The 24,013-nt window shown below is 41.1% G+C and overlaps 1 protein-coding gene across 5 annotated transcripts in view; it reads right to left on the reverse strand.

The window, feature by feature from the left end:
* Window positions 1–6,405: 6,405 nt before the first annotated feature.
* The window catches only part of nisch (nischarin), a 59,520-nt gene continuing 41,912 nt past the window's right edge, over window positions 6,406–24,013 (reverse strand). The window contains exons 17-21 of one of the 5 annotated variants that reach the window (XM_020511054.2): window positions 20,713–20,896; window positions 16,735–16,885; window positions 11,267–11,398; window positions 10,026–10,187; window positions 6,406–7,389 (exon numbers count right to left, since the gene is read on the reverse strand). In XM_020511054.2, the coding sequence (XP_020366643.1) occupies window positions 6,761–7,389; window positions 10,026–10,187; window positions 11,267–11,398; window positions 16,735–16,885; window positions 20,713–20,896 (1,258 nt within the window). In that variant the 3' untranslated portion in view covers window positions 6,406–6,760. Of the gene's footprint in view, window positions 7,390–10,025; window positions 10,188–11,266; window positions 12,248–16,734; window positions 16,886–20,712; window positions 20,897–24,013 lie in introns of those variants that run through there. The other 4 variants (XR_007263864.1, XM_048606274.1, XM_048606276.1 and 1 more) reach the window with 4 other exon arrangements.

The following is a 24,013-nucleotide window of genomic DNA, read 5'->3' on the forward strand; positions in this document are numbered from 1 at the left end:
ATATCAAGTTTCATCCCACCATCAGACTTACCATTGACTACTCTTCACAATCAATCCATTCTTAGACACATGCATCTTAATCAGGGATGGACATCTCAATACCCCACTCTACTGCAAGCCCATGGATAGCTTCACAATGCTACACTTCTCTAGCCTCCACCTTAAAGAAGATTAAAAAAAAAGCCATCCCTACGAACAAACCCTGCACAGACACAGAATCTGCTCAGACAAAGAGGAACGTGACGAACACGACGAACACCTGAAGATGCTGAAAGACGCCCTCATAAGAACAGGATATGATGCTCAACTCATCGATCACCAGTTCCGCCATGCCACAGCAAAAATCTGTAACAGCAGCCTCAGAAGACAGACACAGGACACGACTGATAGAGTACCCTTCATCGTCCAGTACTTCCCTGGAGTGGAGAAACTATGCCATGTTTTCCACAGCCTTCAACATGTCATCGATGACAACAAATACCTTGCCAAGATCATCCCTACACTTCCACTTCTCGCCTTCAAACTACCAAACATTAAACAAACCATTGTTTGCAGCAAACTATGCAGCCTCCAGGACAACATCGACCACAACACCACACAATCCATTGCAACGTCTGCAAGACAGAGATAGTAAGAACTGCTGATGCTGGAGTCAGAGATAACACAGTGTGGAGCTGGAGGAACACAGCAGGCCAGGCAGCATCAGAGGAGCAGAAAAGCTGACATTTTGGGTTGGGACCCTTCTTCAGAAATAGGGGATGCCAGATCATCATGGATATTAGCACTTATGGGAACACCACCAACCACGTACACAGCGGATACTCATGTGACTCAGTCAACGTTATCCACCTTGTACGCTGCAGGCAAGGATGCCTCAAGGCATGGTATCTTGGTGAGACCATGCAGATGCTACTACAATGAATGAACGAGCACTGCACAACAACTGCCATACAGGAATGTTTCCTCCCAGTCGCAGAACACTCCAGCAATCAAGGACATTCAGCTTCCAATTTTTGGGTAAGTATCCTCCAAGGCAGTCTTCGAGATACACAACAGCACAGAATCGCTGAGCAGAAACCGATAGCCAAGTTCCGTACCTATGAAGGCAGCTCAATTGTGATCTTTAGTCCATGTCGCACTACATGTAAACCCACCATACCGCTCGGTATCTGTAAATTCCTTTTTACGGTCCAGTATCACCTTGGCAACTCTAATCAGTTTGTACAGTTTTGAATTACTTGTTACTTTGGTTAGACCCTCGGCATGTGGCTCTTATACCTGTCATGTTATTCCAGCCAATTGGTTTATCCCAGCATCCCTTAATTTTAATTTCTTGTGATTATCTCTCTGCTTCAATTAATCGGATTATAGGTCATCCCTTCACTTGCTTTTCAGCTGTTGACATTGCACTCACACTGTGACACTTGATCACCTGCAGAGACTTATTATTCAGCCTGTCAACACACTACATGCATGATCTTTTGATCTCTATGACTATAAATTGTGTCTGTGTGCTTCCCTATTTCACTTGACGAAGAAGCAGTGCTCCGAAAGCTTGCGATTTCAAATAAACTTGGACTATAACCTGGTGTCACATGACTTCTGAAAAATCTGTATGACAGCTCTAAGCAAGCCAAATTTTAACGTCTACTCAGACATCAATTGATGGTATACGACCATAGGTCCCAAACGAGGAGTTAAGGGGGAAAAGAGGTGAAGACTTGGCCTAAGCCAATCCAACACCAACTTATAAAAAAATGCAAAGAACACTACGGATGCTACAGAATAGGACAAATACAAAGACCAACAAAGGGCCACAAAGCAGTTTAGAAGAGTGGCCAAAAAGCATTATGAAAGGAAGCTTGCAAGGGACATAAGAGAAAAGAAGAAATATTATAAGGGTCACTGGACCCAAAACGTTAATTGATTTTTTTTTCCTTCACATATGCTGCCAGACCTGCTGAGCATTTCCAGCAACTTCTGTTTTTGTTGTTGGTGTTGTCGAAATATTATAGTTAAACAAAAGGGAAAACAGCGGTTGAAGAGCATTTTTGGCCCACTGAAGACAAGTGGGGATATTGTCAATGACCATGAGGAAAAGGCAGACATGCTGAGTAACTATGTTGCTTCAATTTTAAGAGCAGGAAAGGAGGAAGTTTGTGGTTAGTTGGCTCGTCGAGCTGGTTCATTGTACCAGAGACGTTTCATTACCCTGCTGGGTAACATCATCAGTACAGCCTCCGTTGAAGCTCTGTTGCGTTTTCCCACCTGTAATTTAAACTCTGGAGTCCATTGAGCTAGATTACCTCACGTCCGGTTTTCCTTCGCAATGGACTGTATACAGGGTCTAGCTCTATGTATTTATTGATGGCTTTCTTAATGGAGTACCAGGCTTCTAGGAATTCCTGTGCTTGTCTCTGCTTTGCCTGTCCCAGGATCACAGCAACACAGCAACCACCCTTACACACACAAACAAAGTTGCGTGAGAACATGATTTAAATGGGCAACAACATACTGCAGCAGCACAGAACTTCGCCAAAAAGAACAGCACCTCTTCCAAGTATTCAAAGACAACGGATACCTGAAAAACTGGGTCAGAAGATGCCTATCACAAGAACAACACCAGGAAGATACTACACACTCATCATGCTACCTTACATCGGGAACACATCTGAACTGACAAGACTCCTACGACCACTGGGCATCACAGCAGCAAACAAACCCACATCAACCGTATACCAATTGCTCACCCGGACTAAAGACCCACTACCCACTATGAACAGGACCAATGTCATATACAAGATTCCCTGCAAAGACTGCAACAAACGCTACATTAGACAAACAGGAAAGAAATTAACCACAAAGGTATACGAACATCAACTGGCAACAAAAAGACACGGCCAATACTCACTCATCTCCATCCACATGGATAAGGAAAACCACCAATTCAATTGGGACATCATCAGGATCCTGGGACAGGCAAAGCAGAGACAAGCACAGGAATTCTTAGAAGCCTGGTACTCCATTAAGAAAGCCATCAATAAACACAGAGCTAGGCCCTGTATACACTCCATTGTGCAGGAAAACCAGAAGTGAGGTAATCTAGCTCAATGGACACCAGAGTTTAAATTACAGGTGCAAAAACAAATAGAGCTTCAACGGAGGCTGCACTGATGATGTTACCCAGCAGGGTAATGAAACATCTGCAGAATAACGAACCAGCTCAGTGAGCCAACCAACCACAACCCGAGCTACAAATCTACTCTAAAACATTAAAGGAGGAAATTTGCTCAGTGTTCCAAAAGAATTAAGAGGATCAGAGACACAGTCTAAATAAAGTTAATGGAACTGAAGAGTGAAAAATCCTCAAAAACCTAAAGGTTCAATCCACAGGTGTTAAAGGACATAGGACAGCACATTGCCAATGCCCTTAACACAATCTTTCAGAGCTCCCTGTATCCAGGAGTTATACCTCTGGATTGGCAATTTGCTCATGTCATTTCGCTCTTTATGAAGGGTGAGAGATGATTGAGAGGGGAACCTGGGAATTACAGCTAGTTAGCCTAACATCTGTGGTGGAGAAATTGTTGGAGCCTATGGTCAAGGGTAGGATAACTGATTACCTTGAAACATTTTGGTTAATCAGGGAGAGACAGCATGGATTCATAGTGTAGTTTTTTCATGAGGGGACAAAAGTGGTAGACGGGGGTAAGTCAATGGATATCGTTTATATGGACTTTCAGAAGGCTTTGATAATGTCCCACAGAAGAGACGGTTAGCTAAGGTGGAAGCCCATGGAATCAAGGGCAAATTATTGACATGGATAGGAAATTAGTTGAGTGGCAGGAAACAGAGTTGGAATAATGGGTAAATAGTCAAATTGGCAAGACATGACTAGTGGTGTCCCACGAGGATCTGTACTAGGGCTTCAATTATTCACGGATTTACAAGGATGACACTTTGAAGGATGAACTTCAAGGGTTAAGTTATGAGGAGAGATTAAACAACTTTTATTCACGCATTTAGAAGGTTTAGGGGCGATCTAATTGATGCTTTCAGGATATCAACAGGCAAAAACTGGGTAGATAAAGGTAAACCATTTCCATTGATTGAAGATTCTAGAACCAGAAGTCAAAGAATTAGGGGCAGACCATTCAAGAGAGATGTTAGAAAACATTCCTACACACAAAGATTAGTGGAGGTTTGGAACTCTTCCTTAAATGGCAGTCATAAAACTGAACATTGATTTCAGAAGGAAAGGAAGAGAACATGCCCCCATCTACATTAACAGAACGGAGGTTGAGTGTCAAGTTCCTAGGAGTGATGATAACCGACAACCTGTCCTAGACTTCCCACACAGATGCAATGGTCAAGAAGACACAACAACGCATCATCTTCCTCAGGCAGTTCAAGAAATTTGGTGTGTCCATAAGAACCTTCACCAGCTTTTACAGATGCACCATAGAAAGCATATTGTCCGGGTGTATAACAGCCTGGTATGGCAACTGCCCAGGACTGTAAGAAACTACAGAAGGTTGTGTGTACAACCCAGTCAACCTCCAATCCATGGACTCCATTTACATGTCTTGTTGCTGCTGAAAGGCTGCCAATATCAAAGACCCATCCCACCCCAGTAATGCTCTCCTCCAACCTTTTATGTCAGGCAGAAGCTTAAACATGCACCAGCAGGTTCAAGAACAGCTTCTTCCCTGCTGTTGATATTAGACTGATAAATGGTCTCTAACTTCAAATTATGCCAATCTTGTTAAAGTTGATCTTATCTAGCGCACACCCTGTGCAGTATAACCTGTATGTCGACTCGGTCCAAGTTTTCTTTTCACCCTATGATTTGTACGTCCTAGCTTCCCATGATCTGCCTCTAATGCTCACAATCAAAGCTTTTCAGTGTACTTAGGTACATGTGACAATAAATCAAATCAAATGCTAATTCAATTCTGAGACAGACTTTTTTTTTAAATTTAGGAAGAGTATCAAGGGATATGGATCCAAAGCATGTATATGCAGTTATGCCACAGATCAGCTATGATCCTACTGAATAGCAGAACAGGATGAAGGGACTGAATGGCCTACTCTTCTTCCTACATCCCTATGTTCCCATTTGAGGTGTTACAATAATAGTTCTATAAGTTACATTGAAATCTATAAAAAAGCTAGAACTACTGCAAGACATTCTCCACAGGTTCAAATGAAGGAACCATTTAAATTTAAATGACATTACAACCTTATTCTTTATACAAAAGATAGTTGGGATAATTTTAAAAAGTGCCAGATGTAATGGCAGATAGCCAATTACTTGTACAATGTGCAATATGTGGGTGTACGATATGAAACTCAAACTTACGTTTTGATTGTAGGTAGGAAACTCCATACTACATCTATGATGGTATTAATTAGATTTTAACACCATCATAGGACTGATTTTCACCACCTACTCTTGTTGCAGGGGGGCACATCTATGATACTAGCTCTAACCTTTGACTGATGCCACTTTGGAATGAATGGTATAAAGAGGAGGATTCTGGCATAACTTGGCATTAGATCTTCCAGTTTAGGATAGTAGCAAGAATTGTGTAACAAATCACTAGTCGAACTCAAAGCATTTTACCTTGTCAAAGCTTCAGCACATTGATGAACGCAATGAAGGCCTCATTTTGCGAATTTGAAAAGTGACAATATTTAACATGTTTTAACATTTGACAAAACATTTACTGGATATTCACTTAGACAAATGTGCCAATAAGTGTTTGGATTGTTGGAAGGAAATGATTTCCTATTGAAACAAATGTCAAGTAGTTTCTCAATTCTCTGCCAGCCAGATTAGCAGTTCCCATTTCTACGTTAACCAGTGCTGACCACAAGCAGACCATTTTCTCTTTATTGTTTCAAAGGATGTGAGCAACAGAGGAAAGGTCTACATTTGTTGCCCATCTCCAATTGCTTTGTAATTTAGTGAGTTGCTAGGCCATTTCAGAAGGCTGGTAAGAATCAACTAGTTGACGTAGGCCAGACCAAATAGGAACGGCAGATTTATATTCCCTAAAGGACGTTAGTGAACCAGATGGGTTTTTTAAAAAAAAATTTACAATTGATGATAGTTCCATTGTCACCATTGCTGAGATGAGTTTTATGTTACAAAATTAAATTCTAGCAGCTGCCATGGAGGGATACAAATCTATGACCCCAGAGCATTAGCATGAGCCTCTGGATTACTAGTTCATCACTGCTGCATAACCTTCCAATCCCAGATAGAGAACAACAGAACAAACTAATTTGAATCTGCATCCCACTAATTTTATAGTACTATGTAATAGTACTCAAAAAAATGCAGATTAATCTAATAGAAAACTATTCATTAAGTACCATAAAAATTTCATTAAAGCGAAGTACCTTTCTTAAAAAAAAAATCCAGGACGAATAACTTTATTGCAAATTCATTATAGCAGCATGCTACACAAAGTTGTCCATTAGATAAACATTGCACTTAATATTTCAAAAACATACAAGCATAACATATTATAGTGACCTTTATGTTCAGTTTATATTGCACAAAAGCAGGATGCATAAGTGTGTACAATTTGTTTACACTGAATTTGTAAAAAATAAACTTTAAAAGCCCTAAACATCAAAAAAACTAGTCTGACTCCCATGATATTTACAATCCCCAAGAGTGTTGTTCAAATAACCGTTAATCATCAGTACAACTTAGTTTTACAATATATTGGACATACTTGGGATCGGGTTAACCAGTAAGTTCAACTGGCAGTTCTCTACTGCAAAGCAGTTCCCACTGTCTAGCAAGCAATGCAATCAGCTTCTCACGACTTTCAGGACTGGCTACAAAGAGACACCACTGAACTTCAGTGCTAGGATTGCAATCGTATTTTCTAATTGCAGAAGAGGCATTAAGTGGATGTTCAAAATGGTCAAGCATCATGTCACTTAAGAGGTCACGGTTCTGCACATCATCAAACACAAATGTGATGGCCTGTGGATAAGTCTGATAACCCATGAGTACACGATCAAGATCACGGATCCTCCTGGCATCAGTTAATTTGTACTTATCCCTTTGTGGAGGCTCCTTTGCAAATTCTGGCAATGGGTAACTGACATAATCTTCTTCAAATAGAAGCATATCGTAGCTAGTCAAAATTAAGGTTTTTGGATGTAGAGAACTTTTGCCAGTATGAGAAGGGGTCTCCAGAAACTTTACTTGAAATGCTAAAACATACAAAAGTATGTTGGATGTCTGGAGACTATTTGGTTCCTGTATATTCTCTGCTACTATAAAAGTCAAGTCACCAACTTCTTCTTCACTTGGATAAATGAATTTCACTCTGGAGTGTACAATTTCATAATTTTCCATTTGACCTATTCAGAAAAGATGCACACAGATTATAAACAGCCCTTGCACATTAACATATTTTACATAAACTGAATTGCAAGCCAACATATTTAATTTTATTTGTTGTTGTGACTCTCTTTAGTCACCCTTTTAGAAGTTAAATAGAAACTATAATGATGTTCACTCAAAATTAAGTTTTTAAAAATTAGCCAAAGCAGTGCTTAATTCTATGCAGTGAGTATTTTTTAAAAATTCATTCATGGAATGTGGGTAACACTGGCTGGATCAGCATTTACACCCCACCCCTAGTTATCCTTGGGAAGGTGATGACAATATGCATTCTTGAAGCACTTCAGCAATTTGCTGTATGGGGGCAGACACAATGCTTCCAAGAAGTTCAGGATTTTGACCAGTGATCATGAAGTAATGCGAAATATATTTCCAAGTCAGGATGGTGACTGGCTTGAGGGGGAACCTTCAGGTGATGCTCATGTACTGCGGTCCTTGTCCTTCTAGATGGCAGTGGTCATGTGTTTAGAAGGAGCTAAGGAGCCTTGGTCAATTTATGCAGTGCACTTTATAAACAGTATTCACTGCTGCTGAAGTATTGGTGGCGGAGGGAATGAATGCTTGCGAATGAGGTGCCAACCCAGCATATTTCTCTGTCCACAGTGTCAACTTGTAGAGTGTTGTTGGCCCTGCACTCACCCAGGCAAATGGGGAGTATTCCATTACACGCCTGACCAATGCCTTGTAGATGATGTGGACAGGCTTTCGGGAGTCAGGTGGAGAGCTGTTCGCTGCAAGATTCCTAGTCTCCGACTTACTCGTGTAGCCACATTATTTATGTAGCCAATCTGGTTCAGTTTCTAATCAGTGGTAACCACCAGGATTCTGATAGTGAGGGATTCAGTGATAGCAATTCCAGTAAATATCATGCAATCATTAGATTCTCCCTTGTTGGAAATGGCTATTGCTTGGCACTTGACTGACATGAATGTTACTTGCTACTTGTCAATCCAAACTTGGATATTTCTAGGTCTTGCTGCATTTGGACATGGACTGCTCTAGTATCCGAGGTGTCAAACATCAGAAAACATTCTCACTTCTGACCTTATCATGGAGGAAAGGTCATGAAGATGGGTGGGCCTAGGATGTAGCTCTGTGAAATTACTTCAGAGACGTCCTGGAGCTGAGAGGACCGGCTTCCAACTACCACAACCATCTGCCTGTGTGTCAGGTATGATTCGAAACAGCAGAAGTTTCCCCTCCCAATTTCCGGTGACTCAATTTTTGTAAGGGTTCCAAGGCACCACGGTTGGTCAAATGTGACCTTGATGTCAAGGGCTGTCACTCTTACTTAATCTCTGGAATTCAGCTCTTCTGCCCATGTTTGTATGAAGGCTGTCATGAGGTCAGAAGCTGAGTGACCCTTGCAGAACTCAAACTGGATATCAGACAGTAAGTCATCACTGCTTGATAGTACAATTGATGACCCTCTCTATTACTTCACTGATGGTTAAGAATAAATTGATACAGTGGGAACTGGCTGGGTTGAATCTATCTAGTGTATGTACAGGTCATTAGGGCAAATTTCCATATTGTCAGGTATGTTCTAGTGTTTTAGTTGTACTCAAACGGCTTGGCAAGAGGCACAGCATGTTCTGGAGCACACATCTTAGTTATTATTGCCAGCATGTTGTCAGGAATCATAGCCTTTACAGTATACAGAACCTTTAACTGTTTCTTGATATCCTGTGTAATAAATTAAATTGGCTGAATATTGGCATCTGTGATGCTGGGGAACTCTGAAGATGGTGGATGTGAATAATCCATATGGTACTTCTGGATGAAGATTGTTGCAACTTATCTTTTGCATTAATGGAGAGGTAATGTGTGAAATTGCAATTCATGGCAATCAGTGTTGCTGCAAAGAACAGAAACTTGCCAGTGAGTCAAACAGATGAGGAGACAAAAATGTCATTAAATACGCTTCTGCAGTGCATAGCGATGTGACTTTATTGGTAGAAGTAGATTGGTCAATCGACATGTGTGATTAGGAAAGACCACGTGGGGTTATGAACCTCAAAAATAATCATTTACCAATAAAAATGATTGTGTGCACAAGGTGGAATGAATAGACTATTCAATAAATTATAAACAAAACCTAATAAAACATTTAACTCCAAATATAATGAGGATTACGTATCAATGGTGAAAACTTGTTGAATGATTATCTTCAGACATCTGCACTAAATTCAGTTCACATTGTCAGTCTTTATCAGCACCAAATATATGCATGGAATCTGATAGGATATAACAGTCAGAAAATTTACATCAAAAATATCCAGACAATTTGAAGGTATTGATTATGATCCTCAACTGGCTTTTCACAGGCAGCATTATAAACTGCGGCAGTTCATTTGATGTCCAGGTAATAAGTATCAGCTGCAGATCATCAGAATTTTTTGGTATACAACACACAAAATATTCTATGAACTAATGCACAAATAAACCAGCAGTTTCTATTCTGCAAATCACTAAAGGGGGAGTCTAACCAAAGGACTAATTACAGATTTTAGGTAAGATTTAGCTGAAAAATACTCATTAAATCGCTTTCAAGGGTAGACCACCCAAAATTTTATAATCCAGTCGATAGTACCTGTGCTTTTCTTTCCAAATTCTGTATAGAAATCAAGCTCTACTGGCTCTGGTGAAGGTGTCCGTTCCAACAAAGATAAAACAGCCATTAACTGCTGCACAAAGTTATGTGTGGTATAGCTGTCCCTGGTCAGGCAAGCAACAATGTGTTCAGCAGATGGGCCTAGATCAAACGTTAAAAATATACAATGAAGAAACAATATTTTTAAAAATGTTGAATTTGTCAAATCTAGGAAGAAACTGCATTGTTTTCCTAAATGTAATACAGCTTCCCTTCATTTTGAAGAGCATTTTTTCCCCAATAATAAAGTTTTTTAAACAGTGGAAACTTTTAACTTGTTCACGGATTGTGCTTTGATGACAAAGCACATGTATTAAATGTCAACTTATTGCTGCAATACTGATTTTTGAAAGCTCACAAATTCTCTGCATAGGCCAACTCCTAAAGAAGAATTTGACAAAAATGTACATTAACTGGGAGTACGATCTGTTCTACAAAAATTAACTAGGAATTGATACAAATACGAGTAGTCAACATTGAGTACTATGGAGTAACAAGTTACAGGTTTTACAGTGCAGAGCAAAGTGACCAGGGACGAAGGAGCAATTATGTGAAAAGAGTAAAGTCGTCTAAAGCATAAGTTTTAGTCGGAAAATTACTAGTGATGTTAAAAATTATGAAGGATTCTGATACACAGTGAAAAAGGAGAAACAATTTCAAATGGAGGAAAGGTAAGTAATTAGAACACAAATTTAAGATAGTTAGCAAAAGAACGAGAGGGAAGATGAAGAGAACAGTGAGGCTTTTTTTTGACCTGGAACGAACTACCTGACAAAGTAATGGATGGATTGATAGATGGGGAAAGAGCAGAGATGTGGGATGACTCTGATAGCTCTCTCAAAGAGCTGGTACAGGCATGATGGGCTAAATTGCCTCCTTCTGTGCTGCAAGTTTAACAAGATAAAGGAAATTAATTTGAACTGCAGGAATTTTATTGTTTAAAAGGACTGAACTTTATTATACAAAGAGAAACTGCACACTATATATCAGCATTAAAACTCCAAGAGTACAACTGACATCTATCAGCAATGCATCGTTTTGCCAGAATGTCAATAGATTTTTAAGAAACACATCTGAAATTTACCATAGTTGTACTGTTATAAAAAGTGACAAAATAAGATTAGATATTTTCTAGATTCTAGCAAGACTGAGCTACTGAATGCAAATTTGGATTGACTTACCAGTGATGCGAAAATACTGATCAAAAAGGCCCACGTGCACAGACTGCAGATCGTTTAGTTTTAGGACAAAGCAGAAGGACAGCAGCAGACAGGTATCTTCAGAGTCGAAAGATTGTTGCTCATCCCAACATCCTAATAAAAATTTATGAAAACAGGTCATTAAATGTTACTGGTGATCTTAATGTATTCACATATATTTATTCACTGTATTCCCAAGTTAATCTGTACTTCCAAGACAGCTGTCCAAAGGTTTTTTTCTCGTTAAGGTAGAGCTGGCACAACATTCAGAAGGCATTAGTGTATAATGACAGATGGTATTATGTAGCAAACGTGAAGAAACCACTTTCAGTTGATTTTTGCAGTGTAAATGTAGATCCAGGATACTTTTGTTTGTTTGTTTTAAACAAGATAATGGTGCCTATTTTGCAGTTAGTTCAGCACCAAATGAATCACAGTATTGCTGCAGCTCAGGAGGAGGAACTAATTTGTCCCATCTTCTCAATGCTAGCTCACCAAAATCAGTAATTTACTCAGTGCCATTTAAAATGCATGATTGAAACTGCATCCACTATTCAGGCAGTGGATCCAGATCTCAACAACTCATTGCGTGAAGTAGTTTTCTTTTCAAGTCCATCACTTCTTTTGCCAGTTACCTTAAACCTGCCTTCTTGTTCTCAATCCTTCTCGCAGGAGGAACAGCTTCCACCACCCCTCCCCACCATGATTTTAAGCGCTTCTATCAAATCTCTTCTCACCATTCGCCGCTCTAAGAAATGCAGCCCCAACCTCTCCAGTCTCTCTAGGTAATTGAAGTTTTCCATGCCTGGAACCGTTGTCATCATGTTTTTCTGCACTCATGTTCTCATGCTTTCACGTTTTCCTAAAGTATAATATTCAGGATTGCACACAGGATTCCTTTTGAGGCCAAACTAATGTTTAAACAGGTTGAATATAACTTTCCTGCTTTTGAACTCTATGTCTCTGTTAACAAAAAGAGACAACACAACATGCTTTATTAACCAAAAAAAAAACCAAAAGAACTGTGAATGCTGTAAATCAGGAACAAAAACAAAGTTGCTGGAAAAGCTCAGCACGTCTGGCAGCATCTGTGAAGGAGAAAACAGAGTTAACGTTTCGGGTCCGATGACCTTTCCTCAGAACTGATGGTGGCTGGGAAAACGTCAGTTTATATGCAGAAAAAGTCAGACAAAGTCAGGGTTAGGATCGGAGTGCACGGAAGTTCAGAGGGAGACAGGCTGGATTTGTTGAGGGGGGCAGTGAAATGGAGGCGATTAATGTCACGTTGTGACATTTGAGACATTTGTCTCAACAAATCCAACCTATCTTCCTCCGAACTGACTGCACTCAGATCAAACCCTGACTTTGTCATCAAGTCTGCCGATAAGGGTGGTGCAGTTGTAGTCTGGCATATTGATCTCTACCTTGCAGAGGCTGAGCGCCAGGTCTCAGCTACCTCCTCCTACCTTCCCCTGGACCATGACCCCACCATGGCACATCGGGCCATCGTATCTACTACATTTACGGATCTCATTTCATTCAGTGATCTCCCCAACTTCCGCTTCCAAGCTAATAGTCCCCCAATCCCGCACAGCTCATTTCTACCTCCTGCCAAAAATCCACAAACAGGACTGTCAGGGCAGACCCATTGTTTCAGCCTGCACCTGCCCCACAGAACTCCTCTCTTCCTACCTTGACTTGGTCTTCTCCCCCCGGTCCAATCCCTACCCACATACATCCATGATTCATCTGACGCCTTATGCCGGTTTCAAAACTTCCAGTTTACCAGCTCTAGCCACCTCCTCTTTACCATAGATGTGCAATCCCTTTACACGTCCATTCCCCACCAGGAGGGTCTTAGGGCTCTCCGCTTTTTCCTGGAGCAAAGACCTGAAGCATCCCCACCCACCACCACCCTCCTCCGCTTGGCCAAGCTTGTCTTCTCCCTCAATAACTTCTCTTTCAACTCCTGTCATTTTCTTCAGGTAAGAGGGGTTGTCATGGGTACCTGCATAGGCCCTAGTTATGCCTGTCTCTTTGTGGGGTACGTGGAACATTCCTTATTCCAGTTCTACTCCGGCCCCCACCCACAACTCTTTCTCCAATACATCGATGATATCATCGGTGCTGCTTCCCTCTCTCATCTGGAATTGGAAAACTTCACCAATTTCGCCTCCAATTTCCACCCTGCCCTCATTTTCACCTGGTCTATGTCTGACTCCTCCCTTCCCTTCCTCGACATTTCTACTTCCATTTCTCGGGATAGACTGGCCACTAATATCCATTACAAATCCAATGACTCCCACAGCTACCTGGACTATACATCCTCACACCCCACTTCCTGTAAAGACTCCATCCCATTCTCTCAGTTCCTCATTCTCCGTCGCATATGTTCAGATGAGGCCAACTTCGACAAAGGAGCCTCCGAAATGTCTATCTTCTTCCTCAACCGAGGATTCCCCAGCTCCATTGTCGACAGGGCCCTCAACCAGGTCCGACCCATCTCCCGCACTTCCGCCCTCACCCTTTCTCTTCCCTCCCGCAACAGCGATAGGGTTCCCCTTATCCTCACCTACCATCGCACCAGCATCCATGTCCAGAAGATCATCAGACGCCATTTCCACCACCTCCAGCGAGATGCCACCACCAGACACACATTCCCTTCCCCTCCCTTGTCCACCTTCCGCAGGGACCGTTCCCTCTGGGACGATCTGGTCCACACTTCCTTCACCCCCAACAGCTCCCCACAGCCCTACGTCACCTTCATATGTAACCAGCGAAGGTGCAACACCTGCCCATTTACCTCCTCCCTCCACAGTATCCAAGGGCCCAAACATACCTTCCGGGTGAAGCAAAACTTCACCTGCACTTCCCAGAATCTAATCTGCTGCATTCGCTGCTCACAATGTGGTCTCCTCTGCATTGGGGAAACAAAGCACAGACTTGGTGACCGCTTTGCAGAACATCTAAGTTCTGCTCGGAAAAAAGACCCTGAACGACCTGTTCCCTGCCACTTCAATGCACCACCCTACTGGCCAACATCTCTTTCTCTGGCTTGCTGCAGTGTTCCAGTGAAGCCCAACACAAGCTGGAGGAACAACACCTCATTTTCCGCTTGGGGACCCTACAGCCCTCCGGACTCAATATTGAGTTCAATAATTTTAGGGCCTAAACTCTCCCATGTCCCAGTCCCCTACCCCACACACCAGGCCTTGTTACCACATAGCCTGCCATTACACACCCCCTGTTGTTAGTCACCAACAGTCCCCATTAACAACTATTCACCCTCATAGCCTGATCGTTAGCAACTTCTTTATCTGTTCAACTGTCTTTTTCTCTCGTTGGGCTCTACCCTATTGTTTACTCCCTACCCCACCCACCTCCCTACTTTCCGCATATAATCTGACTTTTTCCCAGCCAGCATCAGTTCTGAGGAAGGGTCACTGGACCCGAAACGTTAACTGTTTTCTCCTTCACAGATGCTGCCAGACCTGCTGAGCTTTTCCAGCAACTTTGTTTTTGTTCATGCTTTATTAACCACTTGAAGATAGCAAATATTGCAGATGCTGGGGTCAGAGACAACACAGTGTGGAGCTGGAGGAACACAGCAGGCCAAGCGGCATCAGAGGAATAGGAAAGTTGACATTTTGGGTTGGGACCCTTCTTCAGAAACGGGGAGGGGGAAGGGAGCTGGGAAATAGAGAGGAAGGGTGGGGCTGAGGAAAGGTAGGTGGGATGATGATAGGTGAGTGCAGGTGGGGATTGGTCAGTGGGATGAGTGGTGTGGATAGATGGGAGAGAAGATGGACAGGTTATGTCGGGCCAAGGAGGCAGGAGGATGGAGGAGGCTGGGGAAAGGTGGATGGTATGGTGATAGGTTGGATACAGATAGGGGGTAGTAGGGATTGGTTGGTGGGAAGGGTAGTGCGTATAGGTGGGGAAGAAGATAGAAAAGTTGTGTCAGGTCAAGGAGGCGAGGGTTGGGCATGAGATGGGGAGATTTTAAAACTGGTGAATTCTAATTTTAAGGTCATCGGGCTGTAGGCTCCCGAGGTGGAATATGAGGTGTTGTTCCTCCAGTATCGCCACTTTCTCAACCTATTCTGGCAGGATGCTCTGCTCCTGTTTCCTTTGCTGCATTCCTCCTATCTAAATGGATCACCATTTTTATGCATTAAATTCTATCTGCCCACCCATGTCACCAATCCATGTCCTTCTGAAATTCTGTATTATCTGCTTTATTGTTCACAGTACTTCTACTTTATGTTATTCACAAATTTTGAAATTGTTCTCTGTACAAAGTCTATATAATCTGGGCATATCACTACAAGCCTTCCTAGAATTTAAAAAACATTAACAACTACTGTTTCCTGTTAATTCAGTGAATTCTGTATTCATGTCACTCCTAAGCCTTTTATCTCACAAGATTACGTTTGCTCACAAGTCATTGCTCACATTTATTAAATGTTTTATTGAAGTCTATATTGGCTGTATCATTAACTTCAACAATCCTCTCAGTTACCTCGTCAAAAACTGCAAGCCAGTATTCACAATATGATTTTCCTTAACAAATCTATGCTGGCATTCCTCATATAGTCTGCATTCTCCCAAGTAACTATCAACTTTATCTCGAAGGACAAGGGCTACAGATAATGGGAACACCACCACCTGCAAGTTCCCCTCCAAGCCACTCAGCATCCTGACTTGGAAAACTTTCATTCCTTCATTGTCACTGGGTCAAAATCCTGGAATCCCCTCACTAAGTGCACTGTGGATCTACCTAAGCACATGGACTGCAGCGGTTCAAGTAGGCAGCTCACCACCACCTTCTCAAGGGGCAACCTGACCAGGGACAGCTATACCACACATAACTTTGTGCAGCAGTTAATGGCTGTTTTAGCTTTGTTGGAACGGACACCTTCACCAGTGCCAGTACAGCTTGATTTCTATACAGAATTTGGAAAGAAAAGCACAGGTACTGTCGACTGGATTATAAAATTTTGGGTGGTCTACCCTTGAAAGCGATTTAATGAGTATTTTTCAGCTAAATCTTACCTGACAACCAGGGAAGGGCAACAAATGCTGGCTAGTTAGCAATGCCCAAATCCTATGAGCGAATGAAAAACAACCCCCACTCTTTCCCCAGCCTTGCAAATTTCTCCTTTACAAATGTATCCCAATTTCCTTTCAAAATTTATAATTGCTTTCAGCATTATTTCAAGACATCCAGATTAAATCAGCCAAGTGATTCCATCCCACCTGTGACCAACAATGTACTATTATTAATTAAGACCCATTAAAACCCATTAAGGCTCATTATTTATTAAGACCCTAAAGATATTTTCATATTCTAAATCAAACAACATAACTCTTATTTGCAAGAAACAGAAATTGAAGATAATTGCTACCACATAAGGCAAGGGTATTTCAATAAACACAATTAATCCTACCAGATTGATCAGCAAGCTGAATGATGGCATCATCCAGCACAAAATATAGCGCTTTGGTTGAGAGCATTATGCAGGCAGTCACTTCAAGCTCAGAACATTTATAAAATACGACCGAAGACCAAGTTAAATGCTTTAGCTCCTCATTCTCAACCTGCAACAGTACAAAGAAGAAAAATTGGTGAAATAGAGAATAGAGAAAAGGAAGCATCTAAAAAGATGTGAACTAAAAAACTGTTCAATCAATTTTGCCTTTAGCCATCAGAAATTCAGTTTGAAAAGACTCTACCCTTCCACAGAATAGGCCTGCTTTTTTAAAAATTCATTCACAGGATGAGGGGGTCACTGTGCACCCCTAATTGCACAGAGGGGAGTTAAGAATTGGGCGTCACATGTAGGCCAGTCCCGTTAAGGAAAGCAGTTTCCTTCCCTAAAGGACATTAGTGAAGCAGATGGGTTTTTTTCAACAATCGATTGTGGTTTCATAGTCATCAGTAGACTCTTGATTCCAGAATATTTTTTTTTTTTTTTTTTTAAACTGAATTCAAATTCCACCATCTGCTGAGATAGGGATTCGAACCCAGGCCCCCAGAACATTATTTGGGTCTCTGGATTAACAGACCAGCAATAATACCACTAGGCCAACACCTCCCCCTTTGCATAGCAATGAAAAAATGGAAGTAAGCACTATTACCACAAGTGTTCCAGATTCAACTTTGATACAGACTGGATATAAACATCCAGAATTTCTTTAAATAATATGAAGTGGCATACTGCTTAATATGGAGGTTCATTCGATAATTTAGTTCAAATTCAAAAATGAGCACTAATAAAAACAGAAATTGCTCAAGAACTTCAGCAGGTCTAGCAGCATCTGCAGAAAGAAAGCAGAGTCATCTGCTCTGAAGAAAGATGGACTCTGCTTTCTCTCCAAAGATGGAACCAGACCTGAGATTCTCCAGCAATTTTTGTTTTTGTTTCAGATTTCCAACATCTACAGTTCTTTGTTTTATGATTATAAAACCTAATCCGAGCAAAAATATCAAAGCTATAACAGTCATATAAAATAGTTAAGCTGTGCAAGAATAAACACAAGCAAAACATTAAAAAAATATATTTCTTGTAGCCTTGCTGGCATTGTTACTAGATGAAATGTCAATATTCAACATACTGATTAGCATTTAACACATCAATTGTTGGTCCATGGTCATCAATCAACTCCAGACAAACAAATTTCTAGTTAACCAGAATCTGACGCTTGGATGTCAATTACAGCAACAAAAAAAACTGACAAGCCAAATTCCTGAGGGGACGAACATTTGAGCCATGAATAAACAATACAAGTACAAGTACATCAGCAACAAATATACATGCACTGAAGATCATTCTAAAAATGCAACCACAAATTTGACAAAAGTAACTCAGGCATCAAAATAAGTCAAATAAACGAACAGAATTGGAAACTTACTATGTAGACAGACAAAAGACAAGAAAAACAATTCCTATCACATCCAATCGGCAAATACAAATTAAAGAGCTTTTGAAAACAAGATGGTTGAAGTTAAGGAAGAAAGGTAGGATAAACAAACCAAAGCGTCCAGAATGACAAAAAAAGTAAAATGAAGCAGAAAGGGGTTGCATATGACAAATCTCAGGTTGATGAATGCAACTAAGAATGAGGCTGTATATAGAACATTAACAAAGGAAGTAAAAAAGGAAATAAGGTAGACATCTATAGCTATATAAATGATAATGGTTAGTAAGAAGGGGTGGAGTTAATTAGGGGCCAAAAAGGGACTTTCACATGGGAGGCAGAGGACATGTCTCAGGTAGTAAATTGGTACCTTGCATCTGTCTTCACTAAAGGAAAAGGATGCTGTTGAAGTCATTATGAAACAAGATTATTAAATGAGCTAAACATTGATTGAACAGTAGATATTAGAAAGGCTGGCTGTCCTCAAAATTACCAAGCCATCAAGACCAGACAGGTTGCACCAGCAGACACTGGCTTAAGCAAGCATGGAAGTTGCTGAAGCACTGGCCAATAGCATCACAGAATCACCAGAGTTTGTAAGGAAGCCATTTGTCCCACTGAGTCCACATTGATCCACCAAAGAGCATCCCACACAGAGCCAGACCCAGACCCATCCACCTCCCTCCCTCCACCCTATCTCTGTAACCCTGCATTTCCTATGTCCAATCCACCTAACGTGCGCAGCTTTGGACTGCGGCAGGAAATCGGAGCCCCTGGAGAAAACCCACACAGACACGGGGAGAATGTGCAAACTCCACACTGACAGTCGCCCAATGGTGGAATCAAATCCTGGGGCTGTGAGGCAGCAGTGCTAACCAATGAGCCACCATCAAATCTTTTTTCAATAGAGACGTAGTGCCAGAGCACTGGAGAATTTTAAATTTTGCACACTTGGTCAAAAAAAGGAGAAGCCCATCAACAACAGATCATCAAATTATCCTGGGTTGCAGGAGAGACTGCAGTAATAATTATACTTAAAATTAAACAAACAAACAAACAAACAGTCACTTGAACAATTGTGGGTCAATTAAGGAAAGCCAGCATGGATTTATTAAAAGGCAAATAATGTTTAACTAACCCTTATGGTTTCCTGATGAGGTAACAGAAAGAGTGGAGAGTAATGTAGTTGATTTGGACTTGCAAGAGCCATTTTCTAATGCTTACCAGCCAATACATGCTATGGAATAAAAGTGACAGTGGTAGCATGATTACAAAGCTGTCAAGCATCTGAAAATAAAGTAGTGGTGAACATTTGTTTTTCACACTGAAGGAAGACATACGCTGAGAATTCCAATGTTCAGTTCCATAACCACTTTCCTAGACATATACCAATGACACAGACTTGGGTATACAGGGCAGATGGCACATCACTTCGTCTTACTATAAATTATGAGGCTCTCAAGAGAACACAGAAGTTGGTTAAAATGGGTCTACATCTGACAGGTGAACTTGAATGTTTAGAAATATGATGCATATATTTTGGTGGGATTAATGAGAAGTAGCAGAATAAAAAAGTAAAGTCCTAAAGGGGTTGCAAGAACAGAGACACCTGGGGTAAAATGCACATATCATTAAAAGTGGCAGGCCAGGTTAAGAATACAGTTAAATAGGCATAAAGGATCTTTAGACTTCTATGCAGAGGCACAGAATACAAAAGCAAAACAATTAAGGAGAAGCTTTATAAAATGCTGGTTCATATTCAAGTACAGTAGTGTTGCTAATTGAGGGCAGGAAAAATGTGAGGTATTAGACAGAATATAGAAAAGATTTACATGGATAGTTCCAGGGATGAAAGATTTCAGCCATATGTATACCTTGGAGAAGCTGGAGTTGTTCTTACAGGAGACAAGGTTAAGAGTAGAATGGATAGTGCTGTACAAAGTCATGAGGAACCTGTTCAGAGTAGGGAGAAACTGTTCGCATTGGTGGAATGGTCAAGAGCCAAAAGGCACAGAAAATCAATGTTAAAAAAGAGATAGAATTGATTACGGTTTTCAGAAAGGAATTCAACACACATCTAAAGCGAAAAAAGTATGCAGGGGTATGGGGAAAGGACAGGTGAGAGAGACCAGCTGAGTTACCTGTGACAGCTGGCAAAAAACACAATAGACTAAATGGTTACAGTAGAGGAGAAGGGCATTCTATTATTGTAGACATGATTTCATGATGCATAACAAATATCTGTAATAATTCCCCTACATGACAGTGAAGATAGACATGGTAAAATACGGATAAGGCAATTCTGACAATACACATACACACACTCAAAAACAGCGCTATTTTCATGTTGTCAAAGCCCAGCCTCAAGTAAGGAATATCAAGCCATCAAAGATTACCATAGCAGTTCAAATGTTTGCCACTGTTTATGTCCAAATGGCCTCACCTATGATGGCTTGAGCAATAAGGATATCCACTTGTACGTAATGCAAACATGTTAAATGGATTACCTCAGCTACACTATTGTGAAAATATTCCACAATGGCTCTTCCTTTCAATCCTGCCAAATGTGAGAGGGGCTGGGAAGCAGAAAGATAAAAAGGACATTGGTTTTCTTCAGTTAGTTTCTGCAGCAGTGCCTCTGAAGGATACAGCAGAGAAAGGTTCAGCTCTGACCTGACGTTTGGTTGGTTGCTGTATAAAAATAGAAAATATGAAGACTTAAAAAGGAATACATGTTCCAGGCAATGGAACTAACTGAATGAAGATATTGAGACAGGAAAAAAAAATGGAAAGTAAATTTCTACAATCCATGTGCAACGAAACAGTAGCTTCCAAACACTTGTTTTCTCAACCTACTTCCTGCCCTGAACTATTTAAATTTTTATTACCACACACAGTGGCATAAAAGTTGAATATTGAAACTTTGAAAAATCCTTTCATTTACGCTGTGTCAATTACCAAGTGCAGTGCTCTGTGTGCTGGGTGTATTTTAAATCCTTGTGAATTTGTATGACAGCACAGTTGCTTAATCTTATGCACCAATTTGTAATACAAAAATACTGTAACTATATACCAGAGGTGAAAAAATGGAGAACAACTCTTGACGAAAATGTTGCCTTAAACATTTGAGGAAATCATCGACTTAGAAACTGAGTACAGGGAAACAAGGCAAAAAATTAGTTACCTTATATGCAATGATCTTCAAAAGTACATTTTAATGCAGAGACAGAAGTAATGTTACCATCTTTCAAAAGTGCATTTTGCACAAAAACAAACAGGCAATTCAAATAGATAAGATCTTGATTAGACCATAACTGGAACATGCTGAAGAGTGAATGGCTATCCTATTATAGGGTGAGTACAGAATCAATGTACAAGGTTCAGCATTAATTTCCTATGTCTTAGCAGGACTACTGAGTTTATAGTTTGACACCCAGGCTTTTTGCCACTCCTTCACCCCCATGACCCTCACTGTAGGGAGTTTGCTGGGGAAGAGAAAGCTTTAGGGAAATCTAGTTTTTAAATAAAAAGGCTATGAAAGATTATAGTTATGGATTAAACTGTTTCCAATCGTCAGCAAGGTGTTAACAAGTAGAATAGAATTCCCAGTGTGGAAACAGGCCATTCGACCCAAAACATCCACACCAACGATCCAAAGAGCATCCCACCCAGATCCATTCCCCTCCTCTATGCCTGTAACCCCACATTTCCCATGGCTAATGCATGTAACCTACACATCCCTGAAAACTACGGGCAACTTAGTGCGGCCAATCCAACTAACTGGCACATCTTTGGATTGTGGGAGGAAACAGGAGCACCCAGCACAAACTCAAGCAGACATGGGGAGAACGTGCAAACTCCACCCAAATAGTCGCCTGAGGCTGGAATCAAACCCAGGCCCCTGGCGCTGAGATAACAGTGCGAACCACTGAACCACCGTGCCACCCCAAAGTAGGCGTAGGTTTAAAGATAAAACAGAAATATTTCTGTGAAGATTAGGAAAGGTTTCTTACACTAAGAAGGTGACTGAAATTCTGTCAAGAACTGTTGTTAATGCAGTGACTCTTTTTGTTCACAGGATATGGGCAACACAAGTTAAGTCAACATTTATTACCCATGAGATGCTGATTGTTAGATATTTTCTTGAATCATTGCAGTTCACTGCAGGTAGGTACACCCAGTGCTGTTAAGAAACGAGTCCCAGAATTTTGACCCAGTGACAGTGAAGGAACAGGAATAAGTTCCAAATCAGGGTAATGGAGAGCTTGGAAGGAGACTTGTAGGCGGCAGTGCTCTCATGCTCCTGCTGCCCTTGTCCTTCGAGGTGGTACAGGTTGTCAGTTTAAAAGATGCAACTGAAGGATACTCTGCTTCTGCAATGTATCTGGATGACAGTAGACACTGTTGCCACCTTGCATCAGTGAATGAGGGACTAAGTTTTTAAAAGGAGCAAGTTGGAAGGCAGTCATGAGGCTGTTTTGCTCTAAATGGAGTTGAACCTCTAGAGAATTGGAGTTGCACTCATCTAAGCAAGTAGAGGATATTCCATTACACACTGCCCAGTGCTTTGTACATGGCAGGCACATATTGAGAAGGCAGTAAGTGGACGAGTGACTGAATATCACTGCAGAATTCCTAGGCTCAGCGCTGGTCTTGTAGCCATGATATTTATACGTTCGATCCAGTTCAGTGTCTGGTCAATGGTAACTCCCAGGATGTTAATAGTTGGGAGGTTCAGCAATGGCAATGTCACTGAATGTCAGAAGTGATAGTCAGATTCTCTTATTGGACATGGTCCTGGCCTAGCATTTGGGTGGCACAAATGTTAGTTGCCTCTTATCAGCCCAAGACCAAATATCGTCCAGATCTTTTTTTTTTTTTAAAAAGTTAATTACTCATGGTCGTGGGCATCACTGACTGGGCCAGCGTTCGCTGCCTTTACCTAGGTGCCCTCAAGGAGGTGGTGATGAGCTGCCTTGATGAAGCACTGCAGTCCATCTGCTGTAGACTCACAATGCAGCTAGGGAGGGAATTCCAGTATTTTGACCCAACAACATTAAAAGTAACCTGACAATAAATTTCCAAGTCAGGATGGTAAGCAACTTGGTGAATGCCTTGCTGCATATGGCAACTGATTGCTTCAGTACCCAAGTTGTCACAAATTGTGCTAAACACTGCGCAACAATCCCAATTCTGAGCTTACAATAAAAAAAGTCACAGATGAAGCACCTGAAGATGGATGGGTCTAGAACACCACCCTGAGAATCTTCTGTAGTATGTTCTGGAGTGGAGTTGACTAACCAACAACCACAACCATCTTCATGTCAGGTGTTGCTATAATCAATGGAGAGGTTGTCCCAGTTTTAGTGGATCTCCTGGATGCAACATTTAATCAACTTGTTGATATCAAGGACAGTCACTCTCATCTCGTTTGAGTTTAGCTCTTTTGCTTATGCTTGGATCAAGGCTGCAATGAGATCAGAAGCTGAGTGGCACTGCAGAACCCAAACTATGTGGCAGTGAGCAGTCACTGCTGAGCAATTGTCTCGATCATGCTTTAAAAGTTTTTTTTAAAAAATTAAAATCTAAAATCATGTGCAGACAGGAGATTGAACTTGATGACTCAACAGGAGGGTGATAGTACCATATACTTGATTAGCAAATTGGCCAATGTTGCAAATACTTAAACATTCTAAATTTCAAAGCAAATCTTTCAGTCTGTTTAGCTTGCTAGAAACAGTTTTCATGAACCATGTGTGTGCACGTATTGTTTATATAGTTTGCTGTGATTATTAACCTGGAGGAACC

This window comes from Rhincodon typus, chromosome 16 (assembly GCF_021869965.1).
Source record: "Rhincodon typus isolate 14 chromosome 16, sRhiTyp1.1, whole genome shotgun sequence".
Classification (NCBI taxonomy): domain Eukaryota; kingdom Metazoa; phylum Chordata; class Chondrichthyes; order Orectolobiformes; family Rhincodontidae; genus Rhincodon; species Rhincodon typus.